This window comes from Mesoplodon densirostris, chromosome 2 (assembly GCF_025265405.1).
Source record: "Mesoplodon densirostris isolate mMesDen1 chromosome 2, mMesDen1 primary haplotype, whole genome shotgun sequence".
Lineage (NCBI taxonomy): Eukaryota > Metazoa > Chordata > Mammalia > Artiodactyla > Ziphiidae > Mesoplodon > Mesoplodon densirostris.
Window position 1 is genome coordinate 149,553,722 of NC_082662.1, and position 17,915 is coordinate 149,571,636.

The following is a 17,915-nucleotide window of genomic DNA, read 5'->3' on the forward strand; positions in this document are numbered from 1 at the left end:
TGAGAAGGTTGGGTGTCAACTCTCATCTAATTGTTGATAGAATTCACCTGTGAAGCCATCTGTTCCTGGACTTTTGTTTGTTGGAAGTTTTTATTTTTTTAATTGTTTTTGTTTATTTATTTGGCTGCATTGGGTCTTTGTTGCTGTGCGCGGGCTTTCTCTAGCTGTGGCGAGCGGGGGCTACTCTTCATTGTGGTGCACAGGCTTCTCATTGTGGTGGCTTCTCTTGTTGAGGAGCACGGGCTCTAGGTGCGCAGGCTCAGTAGTTGTGGCTTGCAGGCTCTAGAGTGCAGGCTCAGTAGTTGTGGTGCACAGGCTTAGTTGCTCCATGGCATGTGGGATCTTCCCGGACCAGGGCTTGAACCCGTGTCCCCTGCAAGCATTGGTAGGCAGATTCTTAATGACTGCACCACTAAGGAAGCCCCCGGTTGTTGGAAGTTTTTAAATCACAGTTTCAACTTCAGTACTTGTGATTGGTCTGTTCATATTTCATATTTCTTCCTAATTCAGTCTTGAGAAATTGTACCTTCCTAAGAATTTGTCCATTTCTTCTAGGTTTTCCATTTTATTGGCATATAGTTGCTTGTAGTAGTCTCTTATGGTCCTTTGTATTTCTGTGGTGTTGGTTCTAACTTCTCCTTTTTCAATTCTGATTTTACTGATTTAGGCCATCTCCTTTTTTCTTGATGAGTCTGGCTAAAGGTTTATCAATTTTGTTTATCTTTTCAAAGAACCAGCTTTTAGTTTCATTGCTCTTTTCTATTGTTTTTTAGTCTCCATTTCACTTATTTCTGCTCTGATCTTTATGATTTCTTTCCTTCTACTAACTTTGGGTTTTGTTTGTTCTTCTTTCTCTAGTTGATTTAGGTGTAAGTTTAGGTTGTTTGAGATTTTTCTTGTTTCCTGAGGTAAGCCTGTATCACTATAAACCTCCCTCTTAGAACCACTTTTGCTGTGTCCCATAGGATTTTGGATCATTGTCTTTTCATTTTCATTTGTCTCTAGGTAGTTTTTCATTTCCTTTTGATTTATTCGGTGATCAATTGGTTGTTCAGTGGCACATTGTTTAGCCTCCATGTGTTTGTGTTTTTTGCAATTTTTTCTCTTGTACAGTAAGTCCCCTATACATGAACCTTCAAGTTGTGAACTTTCAAAGATGTGAACGTGCATTTGTATGTCCAGTCATGTAAGTTAGTTCACGTCTGGTGTACATTGTCATGTGCATGCTTCCTCTACAAGTGGTTGTGCTTTTGTGTACTTTACTGTACAGTTCTGTATAGAGTACAGTAGCACAGTATCTTTATTTCAAGCCCGGGATGTCCAGAAGCAAGCATAAAAGCAGCGGTGATGGAGCTGGTCCTGCTAAGAAGTGCCAGGAATTGGAGGCCCAGAGAAAGGACGAAGAGAGACAAGAGGAAGAAGTAACTGAAGAATTGAAGAGATTCACAATGCAGAAAATGGCAAGGGATTTTCTTCATTTGAGGAGGCACTGTTAGTTTTTGAGGCACAGGACCGGAATGTAGAACAGTACATGAAGGTTGCAGCAGCCATCCAGAATGCAAGCCAGGGCTACCATGTCATCTGTGATGAGAAAAAAAAGAGCTACTACCTAGACATCACTGGATGGTTTTTTTCAATAGGGTAGATAAATTGAATCCAGCAAGGAACCAAAACCTATACCATCGATGTCAGGCTTGAGTAAAACTGCAGCTTGCCCTCCATCTCCTATTGCTGATGATCCTTCAGCTCTACCATCTCCCACCTCCTCTCCTGCCTCCAGTCAGTAACTCTTCTTGCTTGTTCACTCGATGCTGGCCCCTGTATGCCATCTGTTGTACTGTTATTACTGTACTTTTAAAGGTAATGTAAGATTAAAAGTGTTTTGTTTTTTGTGTTTTTTATGTTTAATTGTAAGAAAAGTATTATAAACTTGTTACAGTACAGTACTATATAGCTGATTGTGTTAGTTGGGTACCTAGGCTAACTTTGTTGGACTTAGGAACAAATTGGACTTATGGACGTGCTCTTGGAATGGAACTCATTTGCATGTAGGGGACTTACTGTAGTTGATGTCTAATAGCATAGTGGTCAGAAAAGATGCTTGATAAGATATCAATTTTCTTAACTTTACCGAGGTTTGCTTTCTGGCCCAGCATGTGATCCTGGAGAATGTTCCATGTGCACTTGAAAAAAATGTGTATTCTGCTTTTCCATGGAATGTTCTATAAATATCAAGTCCGTCTGGTCTAATGTATCATTTAAGGCCTGTGTTTCCTTATCGATTTTCTGTCTGGATGATCTCTCTATTGATGTAAGTGGGGTGTTAAAGTCAGCGTGGTTCAATTAAGAAGAAGCTCAATGGTCAAGGTCATGTGCTGGAATTGTTTACCAAAGTAGGCTGTAAAGTATCCTTTCTAAGGACTAAGGAGTTGAGCAGATATCTTGATTATATTAAACCAGCATTCTCCAAATGTTCAGTGATATATTACAATATATTGGGGGCAAATGTTTGTGATTAAATATTTTGGTAATTGTGGACTTGAACAATTCAAACTTGTTTACTACTGAATTTCTAAGATTATTTAAGTATCAGTACTCATAGTAAACATTTAATAGGAGGACATGATATATAGCGTTTCACAAACTTCTTGACACGGGAACTCAGTTGACTCAAAGTACCTTACCTGGACTATTGTTCTGTAGAGTATTCTTTGGCAAACATTGATTTAGATAATCACCCTCCTGACTGCCTGGCTATGGACTAGATGATTTTTCCAGGTTTCTTTGAATAATGTGAGCTAGGTAAACATTCTCCAATCATAGGCCATGATCAGACCTTTGCTAGCTTATTACCTATCACAGGTAGATGAAGTCACTTCATGTGATACAAAACTGTTTAGCTAGGTGAGAAAACTGTCATGAAATGGAGATACCGTTTAACTTGGAGTCATGGGAGGTAGAAGGTATGAATTTTTGTGACTAATTAGCTGTGTTGTCTTAAGGAAGTTACATAAGTTATCTGAATCCTAGGATCCTGACATATAAAATGTGAATAATACTATCTCAAGAGTTGTGATGATTAAATTATGATATGTATGACATACACATATATGTATGTGTGTCTATAAACTTTAATACTTTAGCTATAAGGAAACAAATTTTAGGTTTTCAAAAACGTTAAGAAAAAGGATGTGAAACTTTATTTAGGCAGGTTTTACTGTAACAATGTTATTTTTTCATAAAATAACTTTATAAAAGAGTCCATCAGATATTATATAGAAAATACACACGAAGGAAATATATGTACACTTCATAAAAATAGAATACATCCTGGCAATTGTTTCCAGAGTCTGTTACCACCATTTACAGTGTATTGACGTTTAACATTTATGCTAATTTGAACATACAAGATTTTCAAGAAAAACAAAACGGTCCCACTGGTATTTAAAAAAAATTGTTTCCAATTGACAGGAAAATTTAACAAGTCTAGAACGTAAAAGTTACGGAGATGAGACTTCCCTGGCAGTCCAGTGGTTAGGACTTCACCTTCCAATGCAGGGTGTGTGGGTTCAATCCCTGGTTGGGGAGCTAAGATCCCACATGTCTCATGGCCAAAAACCAAGACATAAAACAGAAGCAGTATTGTAACAAATTCAATAAAGACTTTAAAAAAAATTAAAGAAAAAAAGTTATGGCACTAACTGAATGGAAGGCCATGTCAAAAATGTTAGAGCAAAGATCCATGCCATAAATAATCACTGAGGACAAAAATATTTTTTTCCTATTATCCTAACTGGTTCAGCTGGTTCCACAAAGTCACTGAAAATAATCTCCTTATTTTGGATGTTCAATCAAGGTGAGCATCATTTGGTATCAAAACTTTCTAGAAGCTGTACTATATTTCTACAGTGAGTGGTATTTCTTTCTTTCCTAAGTGAACATAAGTATGTAAGTCCTATTATAAAGTATTAATACATAAAAAAGCATCTTCATAAGTTACTCGGTAAGCTTTGATCAAAACACATAGCAACCAGTTTCATTATTCTAAAAATGGTTAAATGCTCAAATCCACTTGGATTTTTTTTTTTTTTTACAGGAAATTATCTTAGCTACTATGTTACTATAACACATCACTGATGGGTCCTGTTAGATGTTCAGAATAATCTTTGCGAAGTAACTGCTCCAGTGTAATAAATAAAGAAAATACTAAGGGACTTTTCTAGACCTTACCAAAAGATATGGGATCATGAAAATACCTCAGCAGTACCAAGGAAGGCACACAAAAGAGCATAGCACCCTTTTCAAGTTGCCAAGATTGCAACTGTTCAGGAGACAGTAATCTGGAAGAGAATTTGATTCCCATGATATATGCAGTTTAATTATGTGGATTAGGCTTTGAAGAGCTGCTTAGTATGGATAGGCAGACACAGCTATATAAACTATGAATGTGGTCTGATATTCAATGGTCCCGTTGGTACTGTAGGATAAGGCTTGAACCCTCATGCGGTAGGTCTCTGGTTCTCGTAGTGGTCGTGTTGTGTACACCACTCCTTTAAGGTTTTCATCCCTTAAGGCAAAAGGAACAGTCTGTTCCTCATCTATCATGAGGAAAGTTGTCCTGGGATGCATCACTCCATCCTGTGTGTATGCAACCAGCCGGATCAAATCCTGATTGGCGTCTATTCCAAATGGGAGGGAGACAAGTTTGTATTCCAAGGCATACGGGCTCAAGGCACATTCCAAATCATTGGGTGGACAGTTCTTGAGGCAGAACCTAGGGACAACAAACACATGAAATGTATACAGTTATCTTGGCTTGGAAGCAGGAGAAAGCATGATGCAGGTGATTGTGATCCATGACAACTTTTGGGCATTAAAGGCAGGAGACAGTCTGACTGCAAAGCACTAAGGCTCACCCCATGTTCTGTGTCATTAACGGAAACCAGATGCCAGATGGTGATGAGAGTGTGCTGGTCTAGAGTCATATATCTCTCTCTCAGCTCTATTAAAATCAGAAGCTTTTGAACCATTGAAGAAAGTATGAGTACCACAAGATTGTCTTTAAAATGAAAAGTCAGTTTTGGAAAGAGAAGCATCTTCACATATATTGGAAACAAGGACTTCTTAAAGAGAGGAATGTAAATGATTTTAAAATTTTAACATCTACCCTAAGTCTATTTGAAAGCAGAAAATAGAATATACTGATATTTGGTTTACTTTTCTAAAAATAATAAAAGGTCAATTAGGACTCCTAAAAAAAAAATTCCTACTGTATTTGCCTTCCATATGATTTTAGATTAAAAATACTATATTTTCTTTTTCCATGGCCCACAGTGGTTGTTTTTGAGTCATCATGACTTTTAAATTGTCTGCCAGAAACCACTGGTAATAAAGAGTAAAACTAAAAAAAAAAAAAGTACAAAGGACCATGTTCTGAAGATAGGGATTCTTCAGTCATAGTATTTTTAAAAGTATCCTAAGTCTGCACTTTTAATTTTTTCCCTTTCCTTCCTATTACCCTCAGACAGATTACAAATAGGTTTTTGATGGATCCTGGCCAGTCCACACTTGACCATGTTACAGTAACATGGTAGTCACCACTGAGAGGAAAACAAAGTGTGAGATCCAACCAGCATTTGGTTTCAGAACCACCTTATTAGTGGATCCTATTCATTATGGCTATTGTCTCATTTTCCAAGCACCCCAATAACTTGGTACCTAAACAGAATACAACATTTCTGTAAGGGGAGGGAGAAAATAGAAGAGTGGTTTATTCAGAACCCAGAAAAGACAGTGTTTCAGACAGCAGGATACGTAAGCAAGATGAGATGTGAATGGACAGACCACTGACTCATCTTTGCTCTCCTCCACGCTCTCATGGAGTCATGTTGACTCATCACCATAACAGCCATGATACTTCTTAGAGCGCTCTAACGGCTGAGAGGCAACACCAACGGAAATGAGACAATTTCAAAGAAAAGCAGGCTCCATCACCCTATAAAATGCTTCCTGCTGAGGCAGAATTCTAGATGTTGCCTGGTGGATTACATGCTGGGGAGACTTGCTCCAAGAAACCCTGCAGCTCAAAGTGATGGTTTCAGCTGCAGTGGCTGCTGCAGGATGAGCTCATTTTTTTTGCCAGTTCACTGAAGAAGGAACACACCGTAACTCTCTATCCCCTGGGGGGCTATTGACTTCCTGTGAGTGAAACATGACTGCAGACAGGGGTTGTTGGTCAAGAAGAGAGAAGAAGAAGGATTTTCAAAAGCATGTCTGGGAAGAGAAGGCAAGACATACCCTGACACAGGATCCCATTGGTAGTTGGGTGGACAGGGCGTCTGGATGCACTGGTAACTTCCTCTCATATTGAAGCACATGCGATTCGGCCCACAGTGCACATTCTGCTCCAGACACTCATCAACATCTACAATAGCACAAGGAACATGCACCATCAGCAACTCGGGTCAGAACACACCATCAGGGCAGGCATTGTGGATACTGGACTGGAATGTTGAGCGCTAGCTTTCTCCTCGCCATGAATGAACTTGGTAGCTGCACTTAAGCTTCTTCACCCACCAAGTGGGGATCCTGATTCCTGGTGTGCTATTTCCCAGACTGCTCTAAGTTTTTTTTAAACATATGTGAAAAGACATTGAAAAATAAGAGCTATAAACGTAGAAGGGAAGCTACTAAGAAACCTGTTCTTTATGTTTAGAAACAAAATGCATTTGAGTTTTGTAAAGCCCATAATACGTTAAGTTCACTAAAAACAAGCTAAAAATTTAAAGGACATTTGTGAACCTTTCTGTAAAGTGAAGAATCTCTTTAAAACATGAGTGATCCTTGATCCTTCCCTAGTATTTTCTTTTGTAAGTTCAAATTGTTGAGTGGGAAGCAGGGTAGTGGAAATTAAAGAAGTTATAAATTTAGGGAAGACTGTACACATCACTCAGATCTTGTGGAGAGAGATGGAATAAAAAAAAAAAAACAGGGTCAAGAACCATAATCCAAGTTTGATCAAATCTGAACTGTGTAGAAGCCAGCCTCAGTTGCTCAGATGCTCTCCCTAAAGTATCTCTCCCTAGGTTACTGGGGGGACATGCAAATGAAATGCTCTTTATTTTGTTGTTTTCTATGCAAAGTTGTTAAATAAAAACACTCTTAAATCACCAAAATTAAGAAGCATCAAGATGAAGCTAAAAGAAACTTATTTTTGAGCTTTCTGAAAATGAGTGTTTTTAAGCAATGATTCTTAACTTGAGGTCCATATTTGAGCATCAGGAGATCTGTGAATGAAAACGTTTCTGTGCGCGAGTGTGTAGGTACCCATGCATGAGTAAGCAAGAGAGATAAAGCAAGGCTGAGATTGGACTCTCCTTCCAGAAAATTTATCAGTCATAGAGCTCAACACAATTTAAAGAATTAAGACCCCAAAGTTAAGAATCATATTTGAGAGCAATAGTTTCAAACTGTGCTATCTGTATTCCCCTTGTAGTGCATGAAAATTCCCAGCAGTATGAGAGCAGGCAAATATTTTGGGAATCAATTTCCATTCAGATTAAAAAAAAATTTTAGTAAAGTACAGCTGATTTACAATGTTGTGTTAGTTTCAGATGTACAACAAAGTGATTCAGTTATACATACATATATATATACATATACATACATATATATGTATATATATTCTTTTTCAGATTCTTCTCCCTTACAGGTTATTACAAAATATTGAGTATAATTCCCTGTGCTATACAGTAGTTCCTTGTTGGTTATCTATTTTATATATAGTAGTGTGTATATGTTAATCCCAAACTCCTAATTTAGCCCTCCCCCCTTTTCCCCTTTGGTAACCATAAGTTTGTTTTCTATGTCTATTAGTCTATTTCTGTTCTTTATAGAAGTTCAATTTTTTTTTTAGATTCCACATATAAGTGATATCATATGATATTTGTCATTCCCTGACTTCATTTAGTATGAAAATCTCTAGGTCCATCTATGTTGCTGCAAATGGCATCAGTTCATTCTTTTTATGGCTAACATTCCATTGTATATATATACTACACTGTCCTTATCCATTCCTCTGTCGATGGACATTTAGATTGCTTCCATGTCTTGGCTATTGTAAATACTGCTGCAATGAACATTGGGGTGCATGTATATTTTCGAATTATGGTTTCCTCTGGATATATGCCCAGGAGTACAGTAGCAGGATCATATGGTAGCTCCACTTTTAGCTTCTTAAGGTACCTCCGTGCTGTTCTCCATAGTGGCTGTATCAATTTACATTCCAACCAACAGTGTAGAAGTGTTCTGTTTTATCCACACCCTCTCCAGCATTTATTATTTTGAGACTTTTTGATGAGGTCCATTCTGATCAGTGTGAGATGATACCTCATTGTAGTTTTGATTTGCATATCTCTAATCACTAGGCATGAGCATCTTTTCATGTGCCTTTTGGCCATCTGTATGTCTTCTTTGGAAAAGTGTCTATTTAGAGCTTCTGCCCATTTTTTGATTGGGTTTTTTTTTTTTTTTTTTTGGTCATGAGCTGTATGAGCTGTTTGTATGTTTTGGAGATTAATCCCTGTCAGTAGCAGCATTCACAAATATTTTCTCCCATTTTGTAGGTTGTCTTTTCATTTTTTTATGGTTTCCTTTGCTCTGCAAAAGCTTTTAAGTTTAATGAGGTCCCATTTGTTCCTACTTTATTTATTTTGTTTTTATTTCCATTACTCAGGAGACAGATTCAAAAAGATATTGCTATGATATATGTCAGAGAGTATCCTGCCTATGTTTTCCTTTAGGAGTTTTATAGTATCTGGCTTTACATTTAGGTCTTTAACCCATTCTGAGTTTATTTTTGTGCATGGTGTTAGAGAATGTTCTGATTTCATTTTCTTACACATAGCTGTCCAGTTTTCCCAGCATCACTTACTGAACAGGCTGTCTTTTCTCTATTGTATAGTCTTGCCTCCTTTGTTGTAGATTACTTGACCATAGGTGTGTGGGTTTATTTCCTGGCTTTCTATCCTGTTCCATTGATCTATGTTTGTTTTTGTGCCAGTACCATACTGTTTTGATTACTGTAGCTTCGTAGTATAGTCTGAAGTAGGGGAGTCTGATTCCTCTAGCTGTTTTTCTGTCTCAAGATTGCTTTGGCTATTTGGGGTCTTTTGTGTTTCCATACAAATTTTAGAATTATTTGTTCTGGTTCTGTGAAAAATGCCATTGGTAATTTGATAGGGACTGCATTAAATCTGCAGTTTGCCTCAGGTAGTATAGTCATGTTGACAGTATTGATTGTTCCAATCCAAGAACATGGTATATCTTTCCATCTGTTTGTTATCTTTGATTTCTTTCATCAGCATCTTATAATTTTCAGAGTATAGGTCTTTCGTCTCCTTAGGTAAGTTTTTTTCCCCCCTTAGGTAGGTTTATTCCTAGGTATTTTATTCTTTCTGATGCAATGGTAAATGGGATTGTTTCCTTAATTTCTCTTTCTGATCTTTCATTGTTAGTGTATAGAAATGCAAAAGATTTCAGTGTATTAATTTTGTATCCAGCAACTTTACTGAATTTATTAAGGTTTAGTAGTTTTTTCATTGCATCTTTAGGATTCTCTATGTATAGTATCATGTCATCTGCAAATAGTGACAGTTTTACTTCTTCTTTGCCAATCTGGCTTCCTTTTATTTTTCTTCTCTGAATGCCATGGCTAGGACTTCCAAAATAATGCTGAATAAAAGTGGAGTGTGGATATCCTTGTCTTGTTCCTGATCTTAGAGGAAATGCTTTCAGCTTTTCTCCATTGAATATAATTTTAGCTGTGGGTTTGTTATATATGGCCTTTATGATGTTGAGGTAGGTTCCCTCTATGCCCACTGGAGAGGTTTTTTTTTTTATATCATAAATGGATGTTGAATTTTATCAAAAGCTTTTTCTGCATCTATTGAGATGATCATATGGTTTTTATTCTTCAATTTTTTTACTGTGGTATATCACACTGATTGATTTGTGGATATTGAAAAATCTTTGCATCCCTGGGGTAAATCCCAGTTGATCATGGTGTATGATACTTTTAATGTATTGTTGGATTTAGTTTGCTAGTATTTTGAGGAGTTTTGCACCTATGTTCATCAGTGATATTGGCCTGTGTTTTTTCTTTTTTTGTGGTATCTTTGCCTGGTTTTGGTATCAGAGTGATGGTGGCCTTGTTGAATGAGTTTGGAAGTGTTCCTTCCTCTGCAAATTTTTGGAACAGCTTTAGAAGGAGTAGGTGTTTACTCTTTTCTAAATGTTTGATAGAACTTGCCTGTGAAGCCTTCTGGTCCTGGACTTTTGTTTGTTTGAAATTTTTTAATCAGTTTCAATTTCAGTACTTGTGATTATTCTGTTCATATTTCCTATTTCTTCCTGATTCAGTCTTGGGAGATTGTACCTTCCTAAGAAGTTGTCCATTTTTTTCTAGGCTGTCCATGTTATTGGCATAGAGTTGCTTTTAGTATGGTCCTTTGTATTTCTGTAGTTTCAGTTGTAACACCTCCTTGTTCATTTCTGATTTTATTGATTTGGGCCCTCTCACTTTTTTCTTGATGAGTCTGAAGGTTTATCAATTTTGTTTATCTTTTCAAAGAACCGGCTTTTATTTTCACTTTAATACTTTGACTTATTTTTATTTTATTGGAGTATAATTGATTTACAATGTTATGTTAGTTTCAGGTGTATAGCACAGTAATTCAGTTATACATATACATAGGTTCATTCCTTTTTTAAAGAACCAGATTTTAGTTTTACTGATATTTTCTACTGTTTTCTTCATCTCTATTTCATTTATTTCTACTCTGATCTTTATGATTTCTTTACTTCTACTAACTTTGGGTTTTGTTTATTCTTCTTTCTGTAATTGCTTTAGGTGTAAGGCTAGGTTGTTTGAGACTTTTCTTATTTCCTGAGGTAAGCTTGTACAGCTATAAACTTCTCTCTTAGAACTGCTTTTTCTGTGTCCCATAGGTTTTGGATCGTCATGTTTTTGTTTTCATTTGTCTCTAGGTATTTTTTGATTTCCTCTGCTTTCTCCAGTGATCCATTTGTTTAGTAGCATACTGTTTAGCCTCCATGTGTTTGTGTTTTTTGCAGTTCTTTTCTTGTAGTTGATTCCTAATCTCATAGCATTGTGGTCAGAAAAGATGCTTGATTATGATTTCAATTTGCTTAAATTTACTGAAGCTTGCTTTGTGGCCCAGAATGTGATCAGTCCTGGAGTATGTTCCATTTGAACTTGAATGTGTATTCTGCTGCTTTTGGATGGAATGCTCTATAAACATCAATTAAGTCCATCTGGTCAAATGTGTCACTTAAGCGCTGTGTTTCCTTACTAATTTTCTGTCTGGACGATCTGTCCATTAATATAAATGGGGTGTTAAAGTCCCCCGCTATTACTATGCTACTGTCAATTTCTCCTTTTATGTCTGTTAATAATTGCCTCACATATTATGGTGCTCCTATGTTGAGTGCCTATATTGGGTTGGCCAATAAGTTCGTTTGGGTTTTTCTGTAACATCTTAAGGAAAAACCTGAAAGAACTTTTGGCCAACCCAATATAGTTACAATTGTTATCTCTTCTTCTTAGATTGATCCCTTGATCATTATGTGGTGTTCTTCTTTGTCTCTTGTAGTAGTCTTTATTTTAAAGTCTCTTTTGTCTGATATGAGTATTGCTACTGCAGCTTTCTTTTGATTTCCATTTGCATGGAATACCTTTTTCCATTCCCTCACTTTCAGTCTGTGTGTCCCTATATCTGAAGTGGTCTCTTGTAGACTCTATATATACCAGTCTTGTTTTTCTATCAATTCATCTGTTTGTAAACATGTCTTTTGGTTAGAGCATTTAATCCATTTACATTTAAGGTAATTATTGATATGTATGTTCTTACTGCCATTTTGTTAATTCTTTTGGATTTGTTTTGTAGGTGTTTTTTCTTCCCTTCCTCTTTTGTTCTCTTGTGATTTGATGACTATCTTTAGAGTTGTGTTTGGATTCCATTTTTTTTGTTTGTGTGTGTGTGTGTGTATATCTATTATAGATTTTTGGTTTGCATTTGCCATTAGGTTTTCATATAGCTGTCTATATATATACATAATTGTTTTAAGTTGCTGATCTCTTAATTTCAAGTGTACTTCAAGTATCTTGCATTTTTACTGTCCTCTCACGATTACTGGGTTAGAGATCATATTTGAATATGGATGATTTCCTACCTTTACTGTAGGTTTGCCTTTACCAGTGAGCTTTCCCATTTTGTAATCTTCTTGTTTCTAGTTGTGGCCTTTTCTTTTCTATCTAGAGATGTTCCCTAAGTATTTGTTGTAAAGCTGGTTTGGTGGTACTGAATTCTTTTGGCTTTTGCTTGTCTGTAAAGCTTTTGATTACTCCATCAAAATCTGAATGAGAGCCTTGCTGAGTAGAGAATCCTAGGTTGTGGGTTTTTCCCTTTCATCACCTTATTTATATTGTACCACTCTCTTCTGGCCAGATTTTCTGCTGAAAAATCAGCTGATAACATACAAGGGAAGCCCCATGAGGTTACTTGTTCCTTTTCCCTTGTTGCTTTTAATGTTTTCTCTTTGTCAGTTTGATTACTATGTGCCTTGGCATGTTCCTCCTTTGGTTGATCCTATATGGTGCTCTCTCCACTTCCTGGACATGGGTTACTGTTTCCTTTCCCATGTTAGGGAATTTTTGGCTATTATCTCTTTACATCTCCTCAGGCCCTTTTCCCCCTCTCTCCTCCTTCTGGGACCTCTACAATGTGAATGTTGGTACGTTTGATGTTGTCCCAGAGGTTTTTTAAACTATCCTCATTTCTTTTCATTTTTTTCTTTATTCTGTTATGTGGCAGTGATTTCCACCACTCTGTCTTCCAGCTCACTTAACCCATTCTCTGCCTCACTTATTCTGCTTCTGATTCCTTTTAGTGTGTTTTTCACTTCAGTTATTGTATTCAACTCTGTATGGTTGTTCTTTATATTTTCTAACTCTTAGTTAAAAACTTCTTGTCACTTCTTGCTCTGTGCATCCATTGTTTTCCTGAGTTCTTGGATCATCTTTATGATCATTACCCCAAACTCTTTCTCAGGTACATTGTCTATCTCCACATCACTTAGTTGTTCTTCTGGGGTTTTATCTTCTTCGTTGGTCTGGAACATACTCCTCTCCCCCTCATTTTGTCTAGATTTCTATTTGTATTTTTATGTATGTGGAAGGTTACTTATGTTTCTTGACCTTGGAGAAGTGGCTCCCTGTAGGGGATGTCCTATGTGTCCCAGAAGTACACTCCCTTCTTGTCACCAAGGGCCAGGGACCAGCTAGTCCTGGGGTAGGTTCTTATCTGTGTTTATGGACTCAGTTCTGCAGGCTGCCAGACTGAAGTTTTCTTGCTTCTGGTGGGTGAAGCTGGGTCTTGACCCTCTGGTGGGTAAGGCCATGTCAAAGGGCATGTCTAGAGGTGGCTGTGGGCTCAGGAAGTCCTTATGCAGCCTGTCTGCTGATGTGTGGGGCTGTGTTCCTGCCCTGTTGCTTGTTTGGCCTGAGGTGTCCAGCATTGGGGCCTACAGGCTGTTGGGTCGGGTCAGATCATGATACAAGATGGCAGCCTCTAGGGGAGCTCATGCTAATAAATAACCCCCCGTACCTCTGCCACTGGTGTCCTTGTCCCCACAGTGAGCCACAGCTGCCCCCAACCTCCTCAGGAAATCCTCCAGGACCAGCAGGTAGGTCTGGCCCAGGCTCCTAATGAAGTCACTGCTTTTGCCCTGGGTCATGGTGTACACAAGACCTTATATGCATCCTCCAAGAGTGGGTCTCTGTTTCCCTTACTCCTGTGGAGCTCGTGGACTCAAGCCCCACTGGCCTTCAACATCAAGTGCTCTGGGGGCTCCTTCTCCCAATGCCAGACCCCCAGGCTGGGAGCCTGACATGGGGTTCAGAACTCACTCCTGTAGGAGAACTTCTGTGATATAACTGTTCTCCAGTTTGTGGGTTGCCCACGTGGGGGTCATGGGGTTTGATTATATTGCGAGTGAGCCCCTTGTACCGTCTCGTTGGGTTTCTTCTTCTTTTATTTTCTTTTTAACATCTTTATTGGAGTATAATTGCTTTACAATGGTGTGTTAGTTTCTGCTTTATAACAAAGTGAATCACTTACACATATACACATTCCCATTTCTCTTCCCTCCTGCGTCTCCCTCCCTCCCACCCCTCTAGGCGGTCACAAACCACCTAGCTGATCTCCCTGTGTTACGTGGCTGCTTCCTACTAGCTATCCACTTTACGCTTGGTAGTGTATATATGTCCATGCCACTCTCTCACCTCATCACAGCCTCCCCCACCCCTCCCCATATCCTCAAGTCCAAGCTCTAGTAGGTCTGTGTCTTTATTCCTGTCTTACCCCTAGGTTCTTCATGACCTTTTTTTTTTTTTTTTTAGATTCCATATATATGTGTTAGCATATGGTATTTATTTTTCTCTTTCTGACTTACTTCACTCTGTATGACAGACTCTAGGTCCATCCACCTCACCACAAATAACTCAATTTCGTTTCTTTTTATGGCTGAGTAATATTCCATTGTATATATGTGCCACATCTTCTTTATCCATTCATCTGTTAATGGACACTTAGGTTGCTTCCATGTCCTGGCTATTGTAAATAGAGCTGCAATGAACATTTTGGTACAAGACTCTCTTTGAATTATGGTTTTCTCAGGGTATATGCCCAGTAGTGGGATTGCTGGGTCGTATGGTAGTTCTATTTGTAATGTCTTTGGATGTAGACTATCTTTTTTGGTAGGTTCCAGTCTTTTTTTAAATCAATGGTTGTTGAGCAGTTAGTTGTGATTTTGTTGTGCTTTTGAGAGGATGTGAGCTCAAGATCCATCTACTCCACCATCTTGTCCTGCTCTCCATTCAGATTTTGATTTTCCCTCCTAAGTTCTCCTTCCTAAAATCAATCTGCTTGAGAATTTCCTATGGCCTGGAGTTCTCCTTTCCCAAAATCTTCCCTCTTACATCCTTCTTCTGCTTTACAAAAAAATGTTTCCACTAATTGCAAATCTCTTTATGATATAGGGTATACAATGCTTCCAGGCACATAGGAAGGGTAAGAGAATTGGTGGCATATATTGATAGTGGCAGGCCTTATTTCATCATGGTTACAAACCAATGGTCTTAGCTCTCCATTTTAAATTAGATTTCAGAAGTGAGCTGGCTGTCATAGGAACACCTACTAACACTTTTACTTGAATAGAAAAATGACTTTAGACATTTTTCTGACAGTCTGGTTGGTTTTATAATGAGTACACACTTTTAAATTATATGGTGGTCATCCTCCAGTAACTGAGTTAAGTGTGCAGTTCCAAAGTTTTGATGAAAATACATTGAAAGCACGTAAACACCAAACAACAATGCCAGAACTCACATTCTCTGTAACTATTTAAACACGGTAAGAAACTTTGGAGGTTGATTTTTACAAGTATGAGTGAAGTATAAGGTTTTCAAATTTCTTTTTGGAGTAGGTAAACAAAAAATATGAAGACTAATTTTAGAGAAAGTTTAAGTCAATGGGCTGCACAGAGCCACTTGTAACATTTTCTTCTTTAGTATTTGAATAAACATAGATTCTGATGTATAATTGGACCCAAATCAGTTTTTTGGAGAGGTAGGTTCTAAAGGTCAAATGTGCTTCAGTCATGGAATTGGTGCCACAACCAATGGCTATGTGTAACTATTATGTCATTTCATAGTAGTGACTTGGTATCTGCATGATGGTATTTATATTGATCTTGGGTTAAATTTGTGAAGTTCTTTTGTGAACTTGTAAATAACTTGGAATATTACTATAAAAAAAGGCGAGAAGATACTCCAAGAGACAGTATATAAATCGTGGAGAATAAATGTTAAATTTTAAAATTATTTGCCCTTTGCATTTCTGTGTCAAAAATGAGCATTTTTAGATTTGGTTCCAAACATATTCCATTTCTTAAGGAAATGACATACAATGTAATTAGTTTCTTTAAACTTAACAATAGTCTGTACAAAGTCAAAAGATATTAAGCTAGAATGATATGGAGTAAATCACTTACTTGACTTTTTAGTTACTTAGATGTGCTGATAATGACATAATGTGCTTTCTATTGCTCATTTTATATTAGGACTAGTTTTCCTCCAGGAATGGAACAGAGTGAAACATGTTTTATTTCAGTTAAATCTTGCCTTTTGTCTCTGTAAACCAATTTCTAATTATGATTTTATCTGCCAGCAGTGCTCCATCTCCTTGACAAAATGAGACTGTCTCAGAATGAAGTGAAAAGCCTTTTAGGAAAATGTGAAAGAAATTCAATTAATCTTCTTTTCTCTCCATAAAAAAAATTCCCTGCCCATCCATACTCCAAATTTCATTTTAGCTTTAATTTTTAGAGTGAGCTCATGCAGAAACATGGAGGCCAGTGGGCTGCTAGGGTCCGTGAAAATGGTGATTAGAGGCCAGAATCTGGACACATGTCCAGGCATAATAAGAACAGCTACCTTATCACAGATTTTCGTTGGCTGCAAATAAATCTATCAGAGATATGAGAATCTAATATACAAAGTGTTTGTCTCTAGCTCCATAATAATGTACACTTCCTATAGAAGAGCTTTCATAAAGTGTTTGAGCTTCGGGGAAGGTAGCCCTCCTTTGTCTTCTGTCTACTGCTATCTCCTCAGGAGTAAGTATCCTGTAGGCATTCACTCTAATCACTCTGTTCATTCACTTTACTCATTGGTCTTAAAAAAAGAAGCTAGAAAAGATGGAGAAATCAGACTGTCTTCTGTTAACTGACAGTGTGGTGATGTCTGGCTTTTATAAAATATTATTAGAAAATTATTATGATAAAAATTAAAGTATAGGGATTTCATAACATAAATATTATTGCTACAAGAAAAGAATACCAAGATGAGCTGAAAAACTTTCACAATAATAACTTTAGAACATATGAATGCATTAACCAAGTGCTCTGGATACATTAAAAAAGTAATTTAGGATAAGCATACTTGAAACATTTGTCTTATAGAGGGTGTAGAGTAATTTAGATTCTTGACAAACATTATGAATTGCTTCTTAAAAACTTGGATAGATTAGAACACTCATTTCAAATGCAATGCCAACATGTAGTGTTTTTACAGTTTTAGAATTAGATTAATGGTGCTTAAAATTAGCATATGGATTTTTTAGTTTCTCCTCTCTGCTTCTGAGGCAAATTATAATTGGTCATGTTTTTTGTTTTTCATTTTGAAGTCTGGTGACTTCCACTTTAGACTAGTCTTTGTCCTCATTCAATGTCAAATTCACTTCAATATCCCTTTTATTACTGACATTTCTATCACTAATGTATAAAGCTTCAAAAATTTATCTGTGAATGAAAAGTAGCATTTTGTTCCTCATAAATGCCTCAAACACTTTCTAAAGCTATAAAGACTCCAAGTTATTCTTTAGAGTAAAGACTTCTTTAAAGGTCATAATTGTTGTCTCTCATGTCTTTTCTTAGACAACTTTTTAAAAAATTAATTAATTAATTATTGGCTGCATTGGGTCTTTGTTGCTGTGCACGAACTTTCTCTAGTTGCGGCAAGAGGGGGCTACTCTTCATTGTGGTGCACGGGCTTCTCATTGCAGTGGCTTCTCTTGTCACAGAGCATGGGCTTTAGGCGTGCGGGCTTCAGTAGTTGTGGCACGTGGGCTCAGCAGCTGTGGTTCTCGGGCTCTAGAGTGCAGGCTCAGTAGTTGTGGCACACTGGCTTAGTTGCTCCACAGCATGTGGGATCCTCCTGGACCAGGGATCGAACCCATATCCCCTGCATTGGCAGGCGGATTCTTAACCACTGTGCC

General features: G+C 37.5%; 1 protein-coding gene across 5 annotated transcripts in view; it reads right to left on the reverse strand.

Annotated features, from left to right (window-relative positions):
- Positions 1-3,265: 3,265 nt before the first annotated feature.
- HMCN1 (hemicentin 1) overlaps positions 3,266-17,915 on the reverse strand; it is a 755,474-nt gene continuing 740,824 nt past the window's right edge. For all 5 annotated transcript variants that reach the window (XM_060091137.1, XM_060091136.1, XM_060091134.1 and 2 more), the window contains 2 exons: positions 6,298-6,424; positions 3,266-4,774 (listed from right to left, as the gene is read on the reverse strand). In XM_060091137.1, the coding sequence (XP_059947120.1) occupies positions 4,408-4,774; positions 6,298-6,424 (494 nt within the window). In that variant the 3' untranslated portion in view covers positions 3,266-4,407. The remainder of the gene's footprint in view (positions 4,775-6,297; positions 6,425-17,915) is intronic.